The sequence below is a fragment of the Misgurnus anguillicaudatus genome, chromosome 18 (genome assembly GCF_027580225.2).
Source record: "Misgurnus anguillicaudatus chromosome 18, ASM2758022v2, whole genome shotgun sequence".
NCBI classification, from domain to species: domain Eukaryota; kingdom Metazoa; phylum Chordata; class Actinopteri; order Cypriniformes; family Cobitidae; genus Misgurnus; species Misgurnus anguillicaudatus.
This window is the reverse complement of record NC_073354.2, coordinates 37426412-37438923: the sequence shown is the minus strand read 5'-3', so window position 1 is coordinate 37438923 and position 12512 is coordinate 37426412. Positions and strand designations below refer to the sequence as shown.

The following is a 12512-nucleotide window of genomic DNA, read 5'->3' as shown; positions in this document are numbered from 1 at the left end:
TTTCAGTATATCCCACCGATTATAAAACTCAATTTTTTACACACGTTTTCATAAAAATTAAAAAACAAAACAATATTGATTTTTGCAAGGGCTGATCATTTTGATATTTTTTTGTCGCGGTACATTTGGTATTAAATGGGTTAAGATTTCATGGCGTTTATCATGTCTACTGTACTCACACAGTGTAATAACGTTCGCTATGCTGGCTACCTACAAACAAGGACAGCTAGGGTCGATGATGAGCTAACAACACAGCTGACTTACGCTTTCAAGGACAACAAAGCAAGGTTTTATCCAAAGCTGAATATTCATCGCAAAAATAGATTGCGTCCATTTGTACCTCTTCAGGCTTTGTATGCTTTTAAAGAGTATCTGGAGTAGGACGAGAGAAAGTTGATGAAGTGGTTGTAGATATTAGGATACTGCAGGTAAGAAAAGCTATCTGTTCCTTCATCGATACACGTTAAAAGCACCCCGGGGGCATTGTAATGATCCTTTATGTTTAATCTAAACGTTTTGCTATGTACATGTCTATGTCTTATGAATTGAATTGGACATTGAACTCTGTTGCCTTGAAACGTATGCTGGCGCTATTCATTTCGCATTCGCTCCCGGCTGTCCCTGCCTGCCAAAATGGCAATGTAATCCGAATGGGTCACGTGACATCAGGACCTCTATAGGTGGAGAGTAGGTGGCCTATCCGGTTGAATACGTTTTCGACAACCTCTTAATGTGGTCGGAAGTGGACGAGCTCAAAACAGTTTAGATGCCCGATCTTTAGTGTAGTCCACTCGTGATCTGATTGAGCACATCTTAATACCAGGTGTAAACAGGGCACTAATAAAAGTTTTACTTGCACTAAAAGTTACTTTGTATAAAAGCATTCAACAAATGTGTAAATGTAAACTTCGCTGTACAGTTATTGTTATAGTTGTGCGCGCACTGCTATTCTCTCAAATTGAGAAAGATTTTAAAATCTTTGTAATGTTATTATTGTCATCCTCAGTGAGAACAGGTCATTAATCCTGATTTCTCTCTGTATAAGAAGCGTCAGTTCTCACATCTTTCTCTGTGTGTCAGTAGAAACTGGATGTGAATATAACAGAAGATTTCCTGGAGTTTCTGACGGATGGCGCTGTAGCTGTTGAGGTTTATGGTCACAAGCAGGAAAATCCTCGCAGGAATCTGGCGCTCTGGGATCTGGGAGTGATTCAGTCAAAGAGTCGATCTCTCAGAGAGAGGTACACTGTCATTTAAACATCAATCATGTGTGCATTACTTAGTCACATAAGAGCTTACAACCTACTAGCAACGTTCTTCCTTATGAACAGTGCAACTGAGTAAAGTACAGTGTTAGTTACATACTAGCTACTACTTGCTAAGGCTTTGTAACAATTTAAGTGCAACCCTACCCAGTTACCTTTTCGGCAGTAGTCACAAAATATTTCTCATCAGCCAATCAGGATGATGATAACCTTAACAAACAGCACTAATGAATGTCATGTGTTGTACAGGTGGAGTGAGGTGACCCGCAGATTGGAGATCTGGGTTCAGATTCTGGAGCTGAATGATGTTGGAGAGTTTGTGCCGGTTGAAGTTCAGCCAGCCAAAGACGTTCGAACAGGAGGAATCTTTCAGCTTAAACAGGTGTGCGTGCATGCGTGCGTGTTTCTCTGTAAAAGCTCAACCTAAAAAAATCATTGGACATTTGGTTTCTCCTAATATATAAATGATTATTCTTCAGAAAGTGTCAGCTGTATATTTTGTGTGTTTAAAGGGTCAGACGAGGCGTGTTCAGGTAGATGTGCGTTCAGTACAGGATTCTGGCACGATGCCGCTCATCGTAGACTCTTTACTCAACATCTCCATTGGTAATGTGGAGGTCCATCACATACGGCCTGCCAGAACCACAGAGACCCAAAGGGTAACACTTTAACAATCATGTTCAACATTAACTCATCGCGTCATTCTGAATTTCTTTTGTGCTTCTGTTGTTTTTAAGGTGGGAGATAAAGACACGGACAGTTATCAGGTACTTCTGTTTAAACTCTTCTGTGATTAAACCATTTGCGCAAGTAGATTACATAGAAAGTCAATGCAAAGACACGAATAGATGCAAACTCGATCCAAATGACAAGCATTGGGCAGCACAATTGCAGCGAAACGTGCTATTCGCCTTAAAGTTGAAAATATTAACTCTTTTAACGCCATTGACGAGTTAACTCGTCAATTACGAGAAAATGCTTCCCTGCCAATGATGAGTATTTCCGCTTTCCGCAATACAGCTATTATCCACCAGGTCCACAACTTATGCAACCCGGAAGTATCGCCTCACGTGAAAGAGTAAGAACTCAGTGCATGTTTTGATGAAGGCGCTGAATCTGATCTCTTTCAAAAGTCCTTATGTCAGCTTTTTGCTCAAAATTTTTTGTTTTTGAAAGGTGACATAGAATGATTGAACGGGGTATTTATCCTTGTTTTGTTTTGTGACATGTAGACAAATTTTTTTTTGTTTGGGTCTGTAATGCCTTAGAAGCTTCCTAAAAACCTCTCTCAGATAGCTCTATTAGGGTGAGGGATTTTAAACAAGTGGTTTTGCACCTATTTGGCTCCCCCTACTGGCTTAACTTGCAATCTCATTACTGATTGGCTGATTTTGCTGCCACTCAAAAAATATAGCCAATTATTTTAAAGTGGAGGGGCAGTTAGATGCCTGTGATGTCATAAGCATCAGTTTTTCAGATTGGGCCGTTTTCTGGCTGACATTTCTAAAAGAGGAATTTCTATGAGACTGAGATGTTTAGCATGTTTAGCACTTTTTGTATGTTTGTGAATGCGGGTAGACTACCATTATTCAACAACGACAATGTAAAAATGGGTTTTCATTCTCTGTCCCCTTTGAAGAAACTTACTCATATTTGAGAGGTGATTACAAGAGAACTAATGAAGGTAGAATTTAAATTTTTTTTTTAAAAGCAGAGGGTCTGTTCTTTCATTTGATATATTGTATGTTTATATATCTAAACAAGAACATGCAAAATTAAAAAAGCTTGCGCTGGCTGGCAACTTTTTTAAAGAAATGCTGGCAGCGAAATAGTTGAACTTTGAAGCGGAAAATTTGCATGACGCGAAGTTAAATCCTGCAAGGTATCTAGAGGAACTCATTGTTTAACATTTGATGTGTACGCAGAATAATAGTGCGTAAACACCAAACGTAAATTCAACGATTGCGCGATTATATTACTTTCCAAATCAATGCAAAGATTTGAATATAAGTGAACTCGCATGTGGCGATGCAAATTATGCAGTGCAATTGTCGCGAAAATGTGCTATTCGCCTCAACCGCATTATTGCGCAAGTTGAAAATATTCAAGTTGAGTGAAAAATAAGCATGACACGAAGTTGAATCCTGCGAGTAATCTAGATTGAAGAACGCGATGCTTAGCGTTTGGTGTGTACGCAGCATAGTGGGGTGTAAACGCCAAATGCGAATTGAACGATTTTCGCGAGTAGATTACTTACAAAGTCAATGCACAGACACGAATAGATGCAAACTCGCACGTGAATGATGCAAATTGGGTGGCACAATTGCAGCAAAAACACGCCCTATTTGCCCTTCGACGCATCTTCACTCAAGTTGAAAATATTAAACGAAGTTAAATCTTGTGAATAATCTACAGCGAGGAACAGTGTGTACGCAGCATAAGAGTTTCTGTCTGTTTCTAACTACAGGAGGTGGATCTGGAGAGACTCAGAGCGCAGTGGCTGGCGGCTCTAACCAAACGACAGGAATATCTGGACCAACGTCTCCAGGAACTCGTCGTGAAGCAGGATAAGATGCTGATGATGTAGACGTGTGCCAATCTGTCAGAACCACATTAGATCCTTAGAGATTTATAATGTGTGGTTGTGTGTAGATAAAACAGAAGAGGATGTGGAGAGCGAGTCTCAGCTCCTGGAGTGTCGACTGACGCTGACCGAGGAGAGAAACGCTGTGATGGTGCCGTCTGCGGGCAGCGGGATCCCTGGAGCTCCTGCAGAGTGGTGAGGACACATCGCAGATCTAGACAGGGGTTGAATTATATTTAGGGTTGGTGTTTCTTTAAATGGATTGCTAACAGGTCAGAGTCGTCCTTGGGTATTTGCCTCAATGAGGAATGGCTCACAGGACTCTGATCTTTCTCTCATGAGATGTCTTCTGTATGTTTGTCATCTGCAGGCTTCCTGCACCAGGAATGGAGACTCACATCCCTGTGATCTTTCTAAATCTAAGCGGTAAATATTAGCTTAGCTTTTAAAGATGTATATGATCTCTTAGTAAATCTCACCGTTGGATCTCTTTGGATCTTTCCCACAGCCGATGATCTTCACGATCATCTGTCGACTCCTCTTACTGGAGGTCTGGATGCTGCGCTGAGCAGAGAGGACAGAGATGATTTCCTTGACTTACAGATAGTCAAACACTATGAGAACGAGGTGATAAATCAGCATCCTGATGAAAATCTTTCCTAACAGTGCTGATGATTCTGAAAATTTTTTTTGTTTCACAGGTGAAGGCTGAAGCATCATGGGATTGCACCGTTCACGAGACTCCCGAGTTGAGTCGAGCGGGTGGGCAGGAACAGAGAGTTTATCTCACCGTCCGTACCAGCGTCCTGCTCAGTCACCCGGCACGCATGCAGCTGATCCTGCGCAAGCGCATCTGCGTTAACGTCACCGCGCGACAGGTCTGAACTGTGATCGCTTCTGAAGTTTCTGTGATTTAAAAAAAGATGAGATTTAATTGAGATGAATGTGATCTTGCAGGGTTTTGCTCAAAGTTTCCTCAGGAGGATTTCTCCTCGTAGCTCCATGCACAGCTCTGGAGTCGCGTTTGATATCGTCTCAAATATTCCAGGGGTTAGTAAAGTTTCAGACGTTTATCTTATTGGATTTAAATCGTAGTAGAGTATAAGAAACAGGAGATGTTTTGTCATTTATTTCCAGGACATGCAGAGATTAGAGGACAGAGAGACTCTGGCGAGACTGGCGACCAGCGCTGAGACATCAGGAGCTCACAGTGAGGCTGCCATTGAGAAATACCTGAGGAGTGTTTTAGCTGTCGAGAACATCATCACGCTGGAGCGTCTCAGACAGGTCATCTTCTTCATCTTCTGCTTGTGTTGTGTGTTATATGTATGACTGTGTGTGCATGTATGTGAAATGTTTGTGTTGTTTTGTGATTTTAGGAGGTTGCTGTGAGGGAGCATCTGACAGATAAAGGAAAAATCCCAAAACGCTGCATCAGTTCACCCAGTGTAAACAGAGTAAGACATGAAGTAATACTTCTGCAACAACTAAACAATGAATTGATAATATACGATCATAAAAATAGTGTTTTATGAATATCATTATTGGTTGAAACATCACTTGCCCACCATCATGAGACCGTGTGATGATTGACAGGACGATAGCAGATGCAAAAGCCCAATGTTTGTTAATAAAAGTTTAATTTTCCACGTCAGCTTTAAAAAAAAGTTGCCAGTCGATGACAGCATTTTTTATAATTTTTATGAAAGTTTTATGCTTTCCGGAAAATAATTTTCTCTAAAAATATAAGCATACAATATATCAAATAAAAGAACAGACCCTCTGTTTTATCCTCCCTTCATTTGCTCTCTTTTTATCACCTCTCACATATGGGTAGGTTTCTTCAAAAATAAGATAATTGAAGTGATGATCAAATCATACACAGAGTTTTTACTGTTTTTGGATTAGTTGATGCTTCAGTGTTTAATAAGTTGGGTAAGAGTGACACCTGGTGGATAATAGCAGAAATATAAATTGCCGTAAAAACTTGTCACTGGTTGGGTAAGAGTTAATCTTAGTGTCTTTGTTTGGAGTAGATCAGGAGTTTTCAAACTTTTTTGTCAGCCAAACTCCCTTGACTTTATTTATTTACATAAAGAACCTCTCATGATTTGAAGTAAATAATTTAATAACTTAATAGCACATTTGCATGTTTAACTTAAAAATGAATAATCCTGCGTTCACACCAGCCGCGGGAGAGGCGTCAAGCGCGAGTGATTTCAATGTTAAGTCAATGTAAAGACACGTTGAGCTGCATCTGGAGGTCTCGCGGCATGAATGACGCGTTTAGCGCAGGGCAGTAGACGCGATTCCACTGAAGTCTATGTCTTGTTTGTGTTAATGACGCGAATAGGCTTTATGTCCAGCTGCACTTCTTCCTGAACTTCAGCCAGCTCCTTGTTTCCTGTCTGCCATTATTGGACAAACTGATTAATCCAGGTGTGTCTGACCTCAGAAGTCACAACAACAATAATGGATTAATCAGTTTGTCCAATAATGGCAGACAGGAAACAAGGAGCTGGCTGAAGTTCAGGAAGTAGTGCAGCTGGGCATAAAGCCTATTGAGCGTTGCAGTGGGAAACGTGCGGGTTGAAAAATCTGAACTTTGGCAGAAAAATGTGCCGTGTTAACCAATCAGGAGGTTGCTCTAGTAGTGACGTGATTACAGGAAATGAGCCGAGTCAAAGAAGCCCCTCCCATGACGAGAATTTCCGCATGAATGTCTCGATGACTAGAATTTCACGCACAAATGAAGTGATTGCACTTAAAAAGTGTCCAACTATGCGCGGTAGACGCGCATTTGATGCCTCAAACGCGTCTGGTGTGAACCCACAGTAAAAATAAATGTTTTTTAAGTTTTTGTCAATAGTATTACTATTGTAACAAAGTAATTTGGTAATTTGTTTGATTGGTAAAACATAAATTTTCTGATATATTGTAGTGCTGCTGTGTAATGGTCACATGACATTCAGATTAAACAAATGAAAAATATCTTTTGTCTGAATAAGTGTTTTATTAGATTTTTTATTTTAAAATGATTGATGTTTCATCAACTCATGAACCCCCTGCAGTTCCCTCGTAAACCACCAGAGGTTCGTAAACCCTGGAGTAGATGCAGCTGACTTTATATCGGCACAGTGGAGCAAGTGACATCACAGACCAAACTATATATAAACTATATATCAAATAATGACATTCATTCATGAATGATCACTTGTCAATTCATCGATTAGTTGTTGCCCTATTCTGAATAAGAGATATTATCTGATTATCAACACTTGTTCAACATGTCATATTTAATCTCAAAACCAGAAGAAATAAAGAAGAAATGACTGTAAATAGAAAGACACGTTTCTAATGGTAGCATTTGTTGTACTGATTTTAAAGCATTACTTTGAGATTGAGTTGTGAGTCAGATGTTTTGTGTTGTTCATGTGTAGGGTGATGGTCAACAGGAGATTTCTGTGTTAACATCGTCTATAAAGAGCTCCTCGCATTCAACATCATTACACAATCAAAGTCCTGAATCAGGTAAGAAATCGTCTGCATACACAACAACACAATCCACTAAAACATTCAGCTGACTTTATAAATGCAGAGGAATTCCCATCAGAAAACACCAACAAGCTTCATCAAATGAAGAGTTTGTAATCTCGTGCTGTCCGTCTGTCTGTCTGTCTGTCTGTCTGTCTGTCTGTCTGTCTGTGGTGTGCATGATCTCTGCTCAGCACTGCTTGATGCTTTAATAACACTAAAGGTTTTCCTTCAGATCTGTGTGTGTTTCTCAGCATGGCTCTGCTTCCTCTGATATTCCTGCTCTGCATCTTAAACTCGTATCTCACAGGTCGTTCAGGATTGGCTGCATCTTATCTTTCCCCAGTTAAAGCTCTCGTCTCTCCCGTGCCCAAGATGTTCAAGTCCTTCTTATCAAAGAAAGAGGAGAAGAAAGATCTGACACCTCCTGCTGTCCTTCGGCGGGTAATAACATTCTGTTTAATTCTTTTAAATATCATTTTGAATATTTACACCATCTGTATTTAAACTGTGTATTCACAATGAGATAACTGGAAACAAAATCAGCTTTTTATTTTATTCACCCAAGAATGTGCCACGTATTATTGTACAGTCTGTAAGTCTGGAGGAGCTCAGCGGTGGTCAGATGGTAATGTAAATCTTTTCATTTAAAGCTCAAATATTTTAACCCTTTTAAGGGTTGAGAATCTCATTTGAGTTTTTCATTGAAACTCCACAGAACACACCTGCAGAAGACGCTCAGTCGGTGTCGTATGTACCTATAATTACTGTCATCCCTGATCTCACATCAGACAAATCTGATCTTCCTTTAGAAACAACCACTGACATCCAGACAGTAAGTGTGTCGTCATGTGCTCAATTTTTTATAGGGGTGTAAATCAGACATTTCGTTGCGATATGATACCGTATCGATTGTCTCCGCCGGCGATACAATATTTGCTGATACATTGAATATTTCGTTGGTGCAGTTACGATTTAGTTTGATTAATTTATCTATTACTTTAATATTATGTGCCAAGTTAAGCAGTTACATTTTTATTAACTCACAAGTGCAACCAAAATATATAACATGAATGTTTAATGAAACTCTTTAAAAAATGCACAATCACTGTCACAATTAGTACATTTACAACAACAAACTAAGAAAAAATACACTTTGTAAATAAAGTAAAATAAACAATGCGATAAAAATGTCAGATAAAATCAAGCTTATAATGACAACATCAAAGTCTTTAGTATTTCAGATGATGCTGGCAAAGGTTTTCTGCCAATCTGTTTGTCCAAATACAAAATATTTCAAAGCCCACAATTTGCGTCAGATAGCAGACACAACGTCTTCTGCCTCTTTCGCTGTGTTTTCATTGCTACAACCGCTTTGTTGCTGCATTGCAATACTGACACTAGCACATGAAAATAAACCAAAATGCAAAATGCGTAGATGGACATTACGTCAAAGAATGAGGATGTGGAGAGTGTCAAAATATAGCTACCACATACTGATATTTTCGATGCATTGTATCATTAGAACTGCATGGATCAATGCATCGATCTATATTCATCTATATTGCTACACCCCTTTATGCCTAAATATAACCCTTTAAAATACTCGGTGTGTATGAATGCATATCTTTGTGTTGTGATTATTATCCAGTGTCTACTGAGTGCTGATGTGTTATTGCTGATCTTCTCAGGATGTTTCTGTGGAGGATCCAGAGGAGGTAAAAGTAGAGGAGGTTCTGCCTCCATCAGATCCTTCAGAGGTCAAAGACGTTCCTCCACTTTCTGTTCCTTCAGAGGATGAAGATGTTGTACCTCCAGAGTTTCCACCTTCAGAGGTGTCAGAGGATCCCAAACAAAGTGCTGTTGGCGAGTCCTCAAACAGCCCCATCAGTGACGTCTCCAGTGGTTACATCTCCACAAGTGTCTCTACAGTGACTCTCTCTGAATCAGTTGTCTTGGAAGAGGAGTCCTCTCTCAGCGTACAAAATCAAGAGGACAAATCCATTGAAGGTTCCAAAAACATTGAAGTGATGACGAGCAGTGAGGTTCCTCTAGCGAGAAGCACATCATCATCATCATCAGAGGATCAGACAAAGCCTGAACCTGCCAGCCAAGAATATGGAGAAGAGACGTCCACAGGATCCCCAAAGACTTCAAAAGAGCACGGTCGGGTGTCTCCTCCAGTCGAATGTCCTCAGACACTACCTGCTGATTTAACACCTCAAGAAACCTCTGAAACCGAACCCCACACCGTTCCTTCACCAGACCAAACCAGATCTTCAAGGACAGAAACCACAAAACCGTCAGCTGCATCCAAATCACCAGTTCCTCCAGTACAGCAGGTGAAAACCATCGAACCATCTTCATCCAGACCTGAGCAACACCTTACCAACAATCCCTTTCATATCCAGAGAGTGAAGACCTCAGGCCTGAAGTCTTTCAAAGGGATCCTGCACGAGGAACGTGAGGAGGCTGAGGAGAAAGACTGCGACTCTTCATCAACATTGAGTTTATCTCAGGAGCGACTGGAGATCTTGTCAGATTCAGAGGAAGCCCTCGACACTCCGCTTCCTGATTGGTTAAAGGAGGGGGAATATGTCACCGTAGGAACCAATAAAAGCGGAACCGTCCGTTACGTTGGGCCGACTGACTTTGCGAAGGGTGTTTGGGTCGGCGTGGAGCTTGATGTTCCAGCAGGTATGTCATGTTCAGTAGATCTGTATAGCAGGGCTAGTCAACCAGTTATATTTGTCTGATTTAAAATCAGCGTGGTTACTTTAAAGCCTCATTTCCACTGTTCATGAGAAATGATGGCCGATAAACCAGAAGGAGATTTGGAAAGGTGCTGTGTGGTGCGTCAACTGGGTGGGTGCGTAATATTGGATCCAATTTAAATTGTGAATGCATTCAAAAAATAAACTTGTACAACTACACCGCATGTGACACACCAACCAGAAGTGATGTATTTCAGGGTGATCCAAACAAAACACTGTGTGCATGTTTTTTAATATCTTATAACAAAAAAATTACAAAAACAACAATATATATATATAATACTGTAGGTAATACATAACAGGTAAAATAGGGGTAGAAGTTTGGCCCGCATCATATTTACAATTTTAAAATCTGGCCCACGAAGAAGAGTAGTTGAAGAAGACCCCTGCTGTACAGTGTAGTTTGTGTCTTCAGATCATTTAAATGGCTTCGTTCACATCATCGGATGAAGACTATTTACATATTAGATTTGCATTTAATGATTTAGCCTACTTACTAATACTCTTTATGTAACTTTACAGTATAAAGATGTTGCACAAAGAGTATAAGTACTGTAAAGAACATAAAACATTTTATTGATACATGTACATCATCTCTCGATTCAATACCTTCTTATTTTCTTCTCTGTATATTTACTTATGTGTAGGTAAAAATGACGGTTCAGTCTGCGGCCGTCACTATTTCCACTGTAACCCCGGGTATGGCGTTCTTGTGAGACCGGATCGAGTCACAAAAGCAACCGGTAGCGCTAAGAGAAAGAGACAGAAGCGTCAGCAGAACCTGTCAGGATCGAGTCCAAACCTGGCAGCCCTCACAGCGTTGGCCAAAGGAGACGGCGGTGCGAGGAAGGGTGAGAACAGAAAGTCTTGGGTTAGCTGAAGATGCTTCAGGGTTTATTTAACATCAGTGGATTTACTGATGTGATGCAGTATTGAGATGAGTATAAATTCACACATATCAACACTACATAGTGCCTACTACTGCTGTAAATGATCTGAGCTTTTAACAGTATTTTGATATTAATTTTATTATCTCATTCTGATCCCTGTTTTAGAGAATAAGAGGATTTTAAATGTGTAAAATAAGATTATTGACAACATAATGTTTCAATGTTTATATTTGATCAAATTTTGTGCAAATAAATGATGTAATTAATTATATAAGGACTATAAACGTGAAGATGGGTTGAACGCTTTGACTTTAAAGTGCCAGACGAGTGATTTTATTTTAAAAGTGTTAATCTGGTGATTTAGTTTTATATCCTGTCACGGTTTGGTACTTTTGTATTGTTTTCTGTTTTTAAGTAATTTATGATCACATTTCTATTTTAATTTATTTTTGCAGACTTTAATAGACATGACAAACATAATAATGTTGAGAATTTCATATTAAAATGTTGAATTAATAAACTCTTTACAAATATCATTTTCACATTACTGTTACATTATTGTGCAGATGAATCAAAGTTTTTAATATAATGTGTGTGTAAATCTTTAACACTCAGTTCTTTTATTTAACCAGGTTTATTACACTCCAAAATCACAACAACAATTTACCAAAGCATAAAACACATAATTTGTTAAAAGTAGCTTATTCTCATTTTAATGATGTAAACGTAGGTAATGTTTAAAAGGAAGTGGCTTTATATATAAAACCTTTTTTTTTTTGATCCCTGGGTTTAAATGAAGTTTGTAGCATTAATTTGAATTTGAAAAGTTAAAGGGGTCATGGCACAAGACTTTAGCTCAAAGTACCATATAGATAATTTATTACAGCATGTTAAAATTGACACTTTATAGGTGTGAGGGAAAAATGTGGCGTTTTGGGTGTGTCCTTTAAAATGCAAATGAGCTGATGAAGTGCAAACACTGATCACAATGATGGTGTTTTTTTGCAATTAAAACTCAATTGTGCATTTCTCTGCACTATATGGCAGTGCTGTGATTGGATAGATTAAGGGGCTGTATTATTATAATAAGAGCTCCTTATGACATCATAAGAAGAGCCAAAATTCAACACCCTATTTTTTTCTGTGCTTGTAATCCAACAAAGGTAAAATGGTTGCAGATAAAAAGTATTTTCTAGCATTAAAGCAAAAAGGGTTCAGTTTCTGTAATAAAAACTTGAGCTTAAGTTTGGAAATGATTTATTAAAATGTAATTGATTATCCAATATAATGCCCAGGTACATATAACTTGTAACACATTCTATTTTAGTTCCTTGTAAGAATACCAGAAAAAATATTTTGTTTAACTTTATGAAAAAAATCATTAATTTAGTCTTATTGATATTTAAAATCAGCTTAAATTCAACAATTTTGACTGCTCTTGGTAGATACTGAAGAGCTTGTAAAG

The 12512-nt window shown here is 38.9% G+C and overlaps 1 protein-coding gene across 3 annotated transcripts in view; it reads left to right on the top strand.

Annotated features, from left to right (window-relative positions):
- kif13bb (kinesin family member 13Bb) overlaps window positions 1-11583 on the top strand; it is a 29980-nt gene extending 18397 nt beyond the window's left edge. For 2 of the 3 annotated variants that reach the window (XM_073856439.1, XM_073856438.1), the window contains exons 24-41: window positions 1084-1241; window positions 1515-1647; window positions 1778-1924; window positions 2003-2032; window positions 3733-3836; window positions 3922-4044; window positions 4220-4275; window positions 4358-4476; window positions 4551-4727; window positions 4807-4899; window positions 4987-5136; window positions 5229-5306; window positions 7290-7380; window positions 7694-7827; window positions 7952-8011; window positions 8102-8218; window positions 9075-10080; window positions 10805-11583. In XM_073856439.1, the coding sequence (XP_073712540.1) occupies window positions 1084-1241; window positions 1515-1647; window positions 1778-1924; window positions 2003-2032; window positions 3733-3836; window positions 3922-4044; window positions 4220-4275; window positions 4358-4476; window positions 4551-4727; window positions 4807-4899; window positions 4987-5136; window positions 5229-5306; window positions 7290-7380; window positions 7694-7827; window positions 7952-8011; window positions 8102-8218; window positions 9075-10080; window positions 10805-11037 (3009 nt within the window). In that variant the 3' untranslated portion in view covers window positions 11038-11583. The remainder of the gene's footprint in view (window positions 1-1083; window positions 1242-1514; window positions 1648-1777; window positions 1925-2002; window positions 2033-3732; window positions 3837-3921; window positions 4045-4219; window positions 4276-4357; window positions 4477-4550; window positions 4728-4806; window positions 4900-4986; window positions 5137-5228; window positions 5307-7289; window positions 7381-7693; window positions 7828-7951; window positions 8012-8101; window positions 8219-9074; window positions 10081-10804) is intronic. The other variant, XM_073856440.1, reaches the window with a different exon arrangement.
- The last annotated feature ends 929 nt before the right edge of the window (window positions 11584-12512 follow it).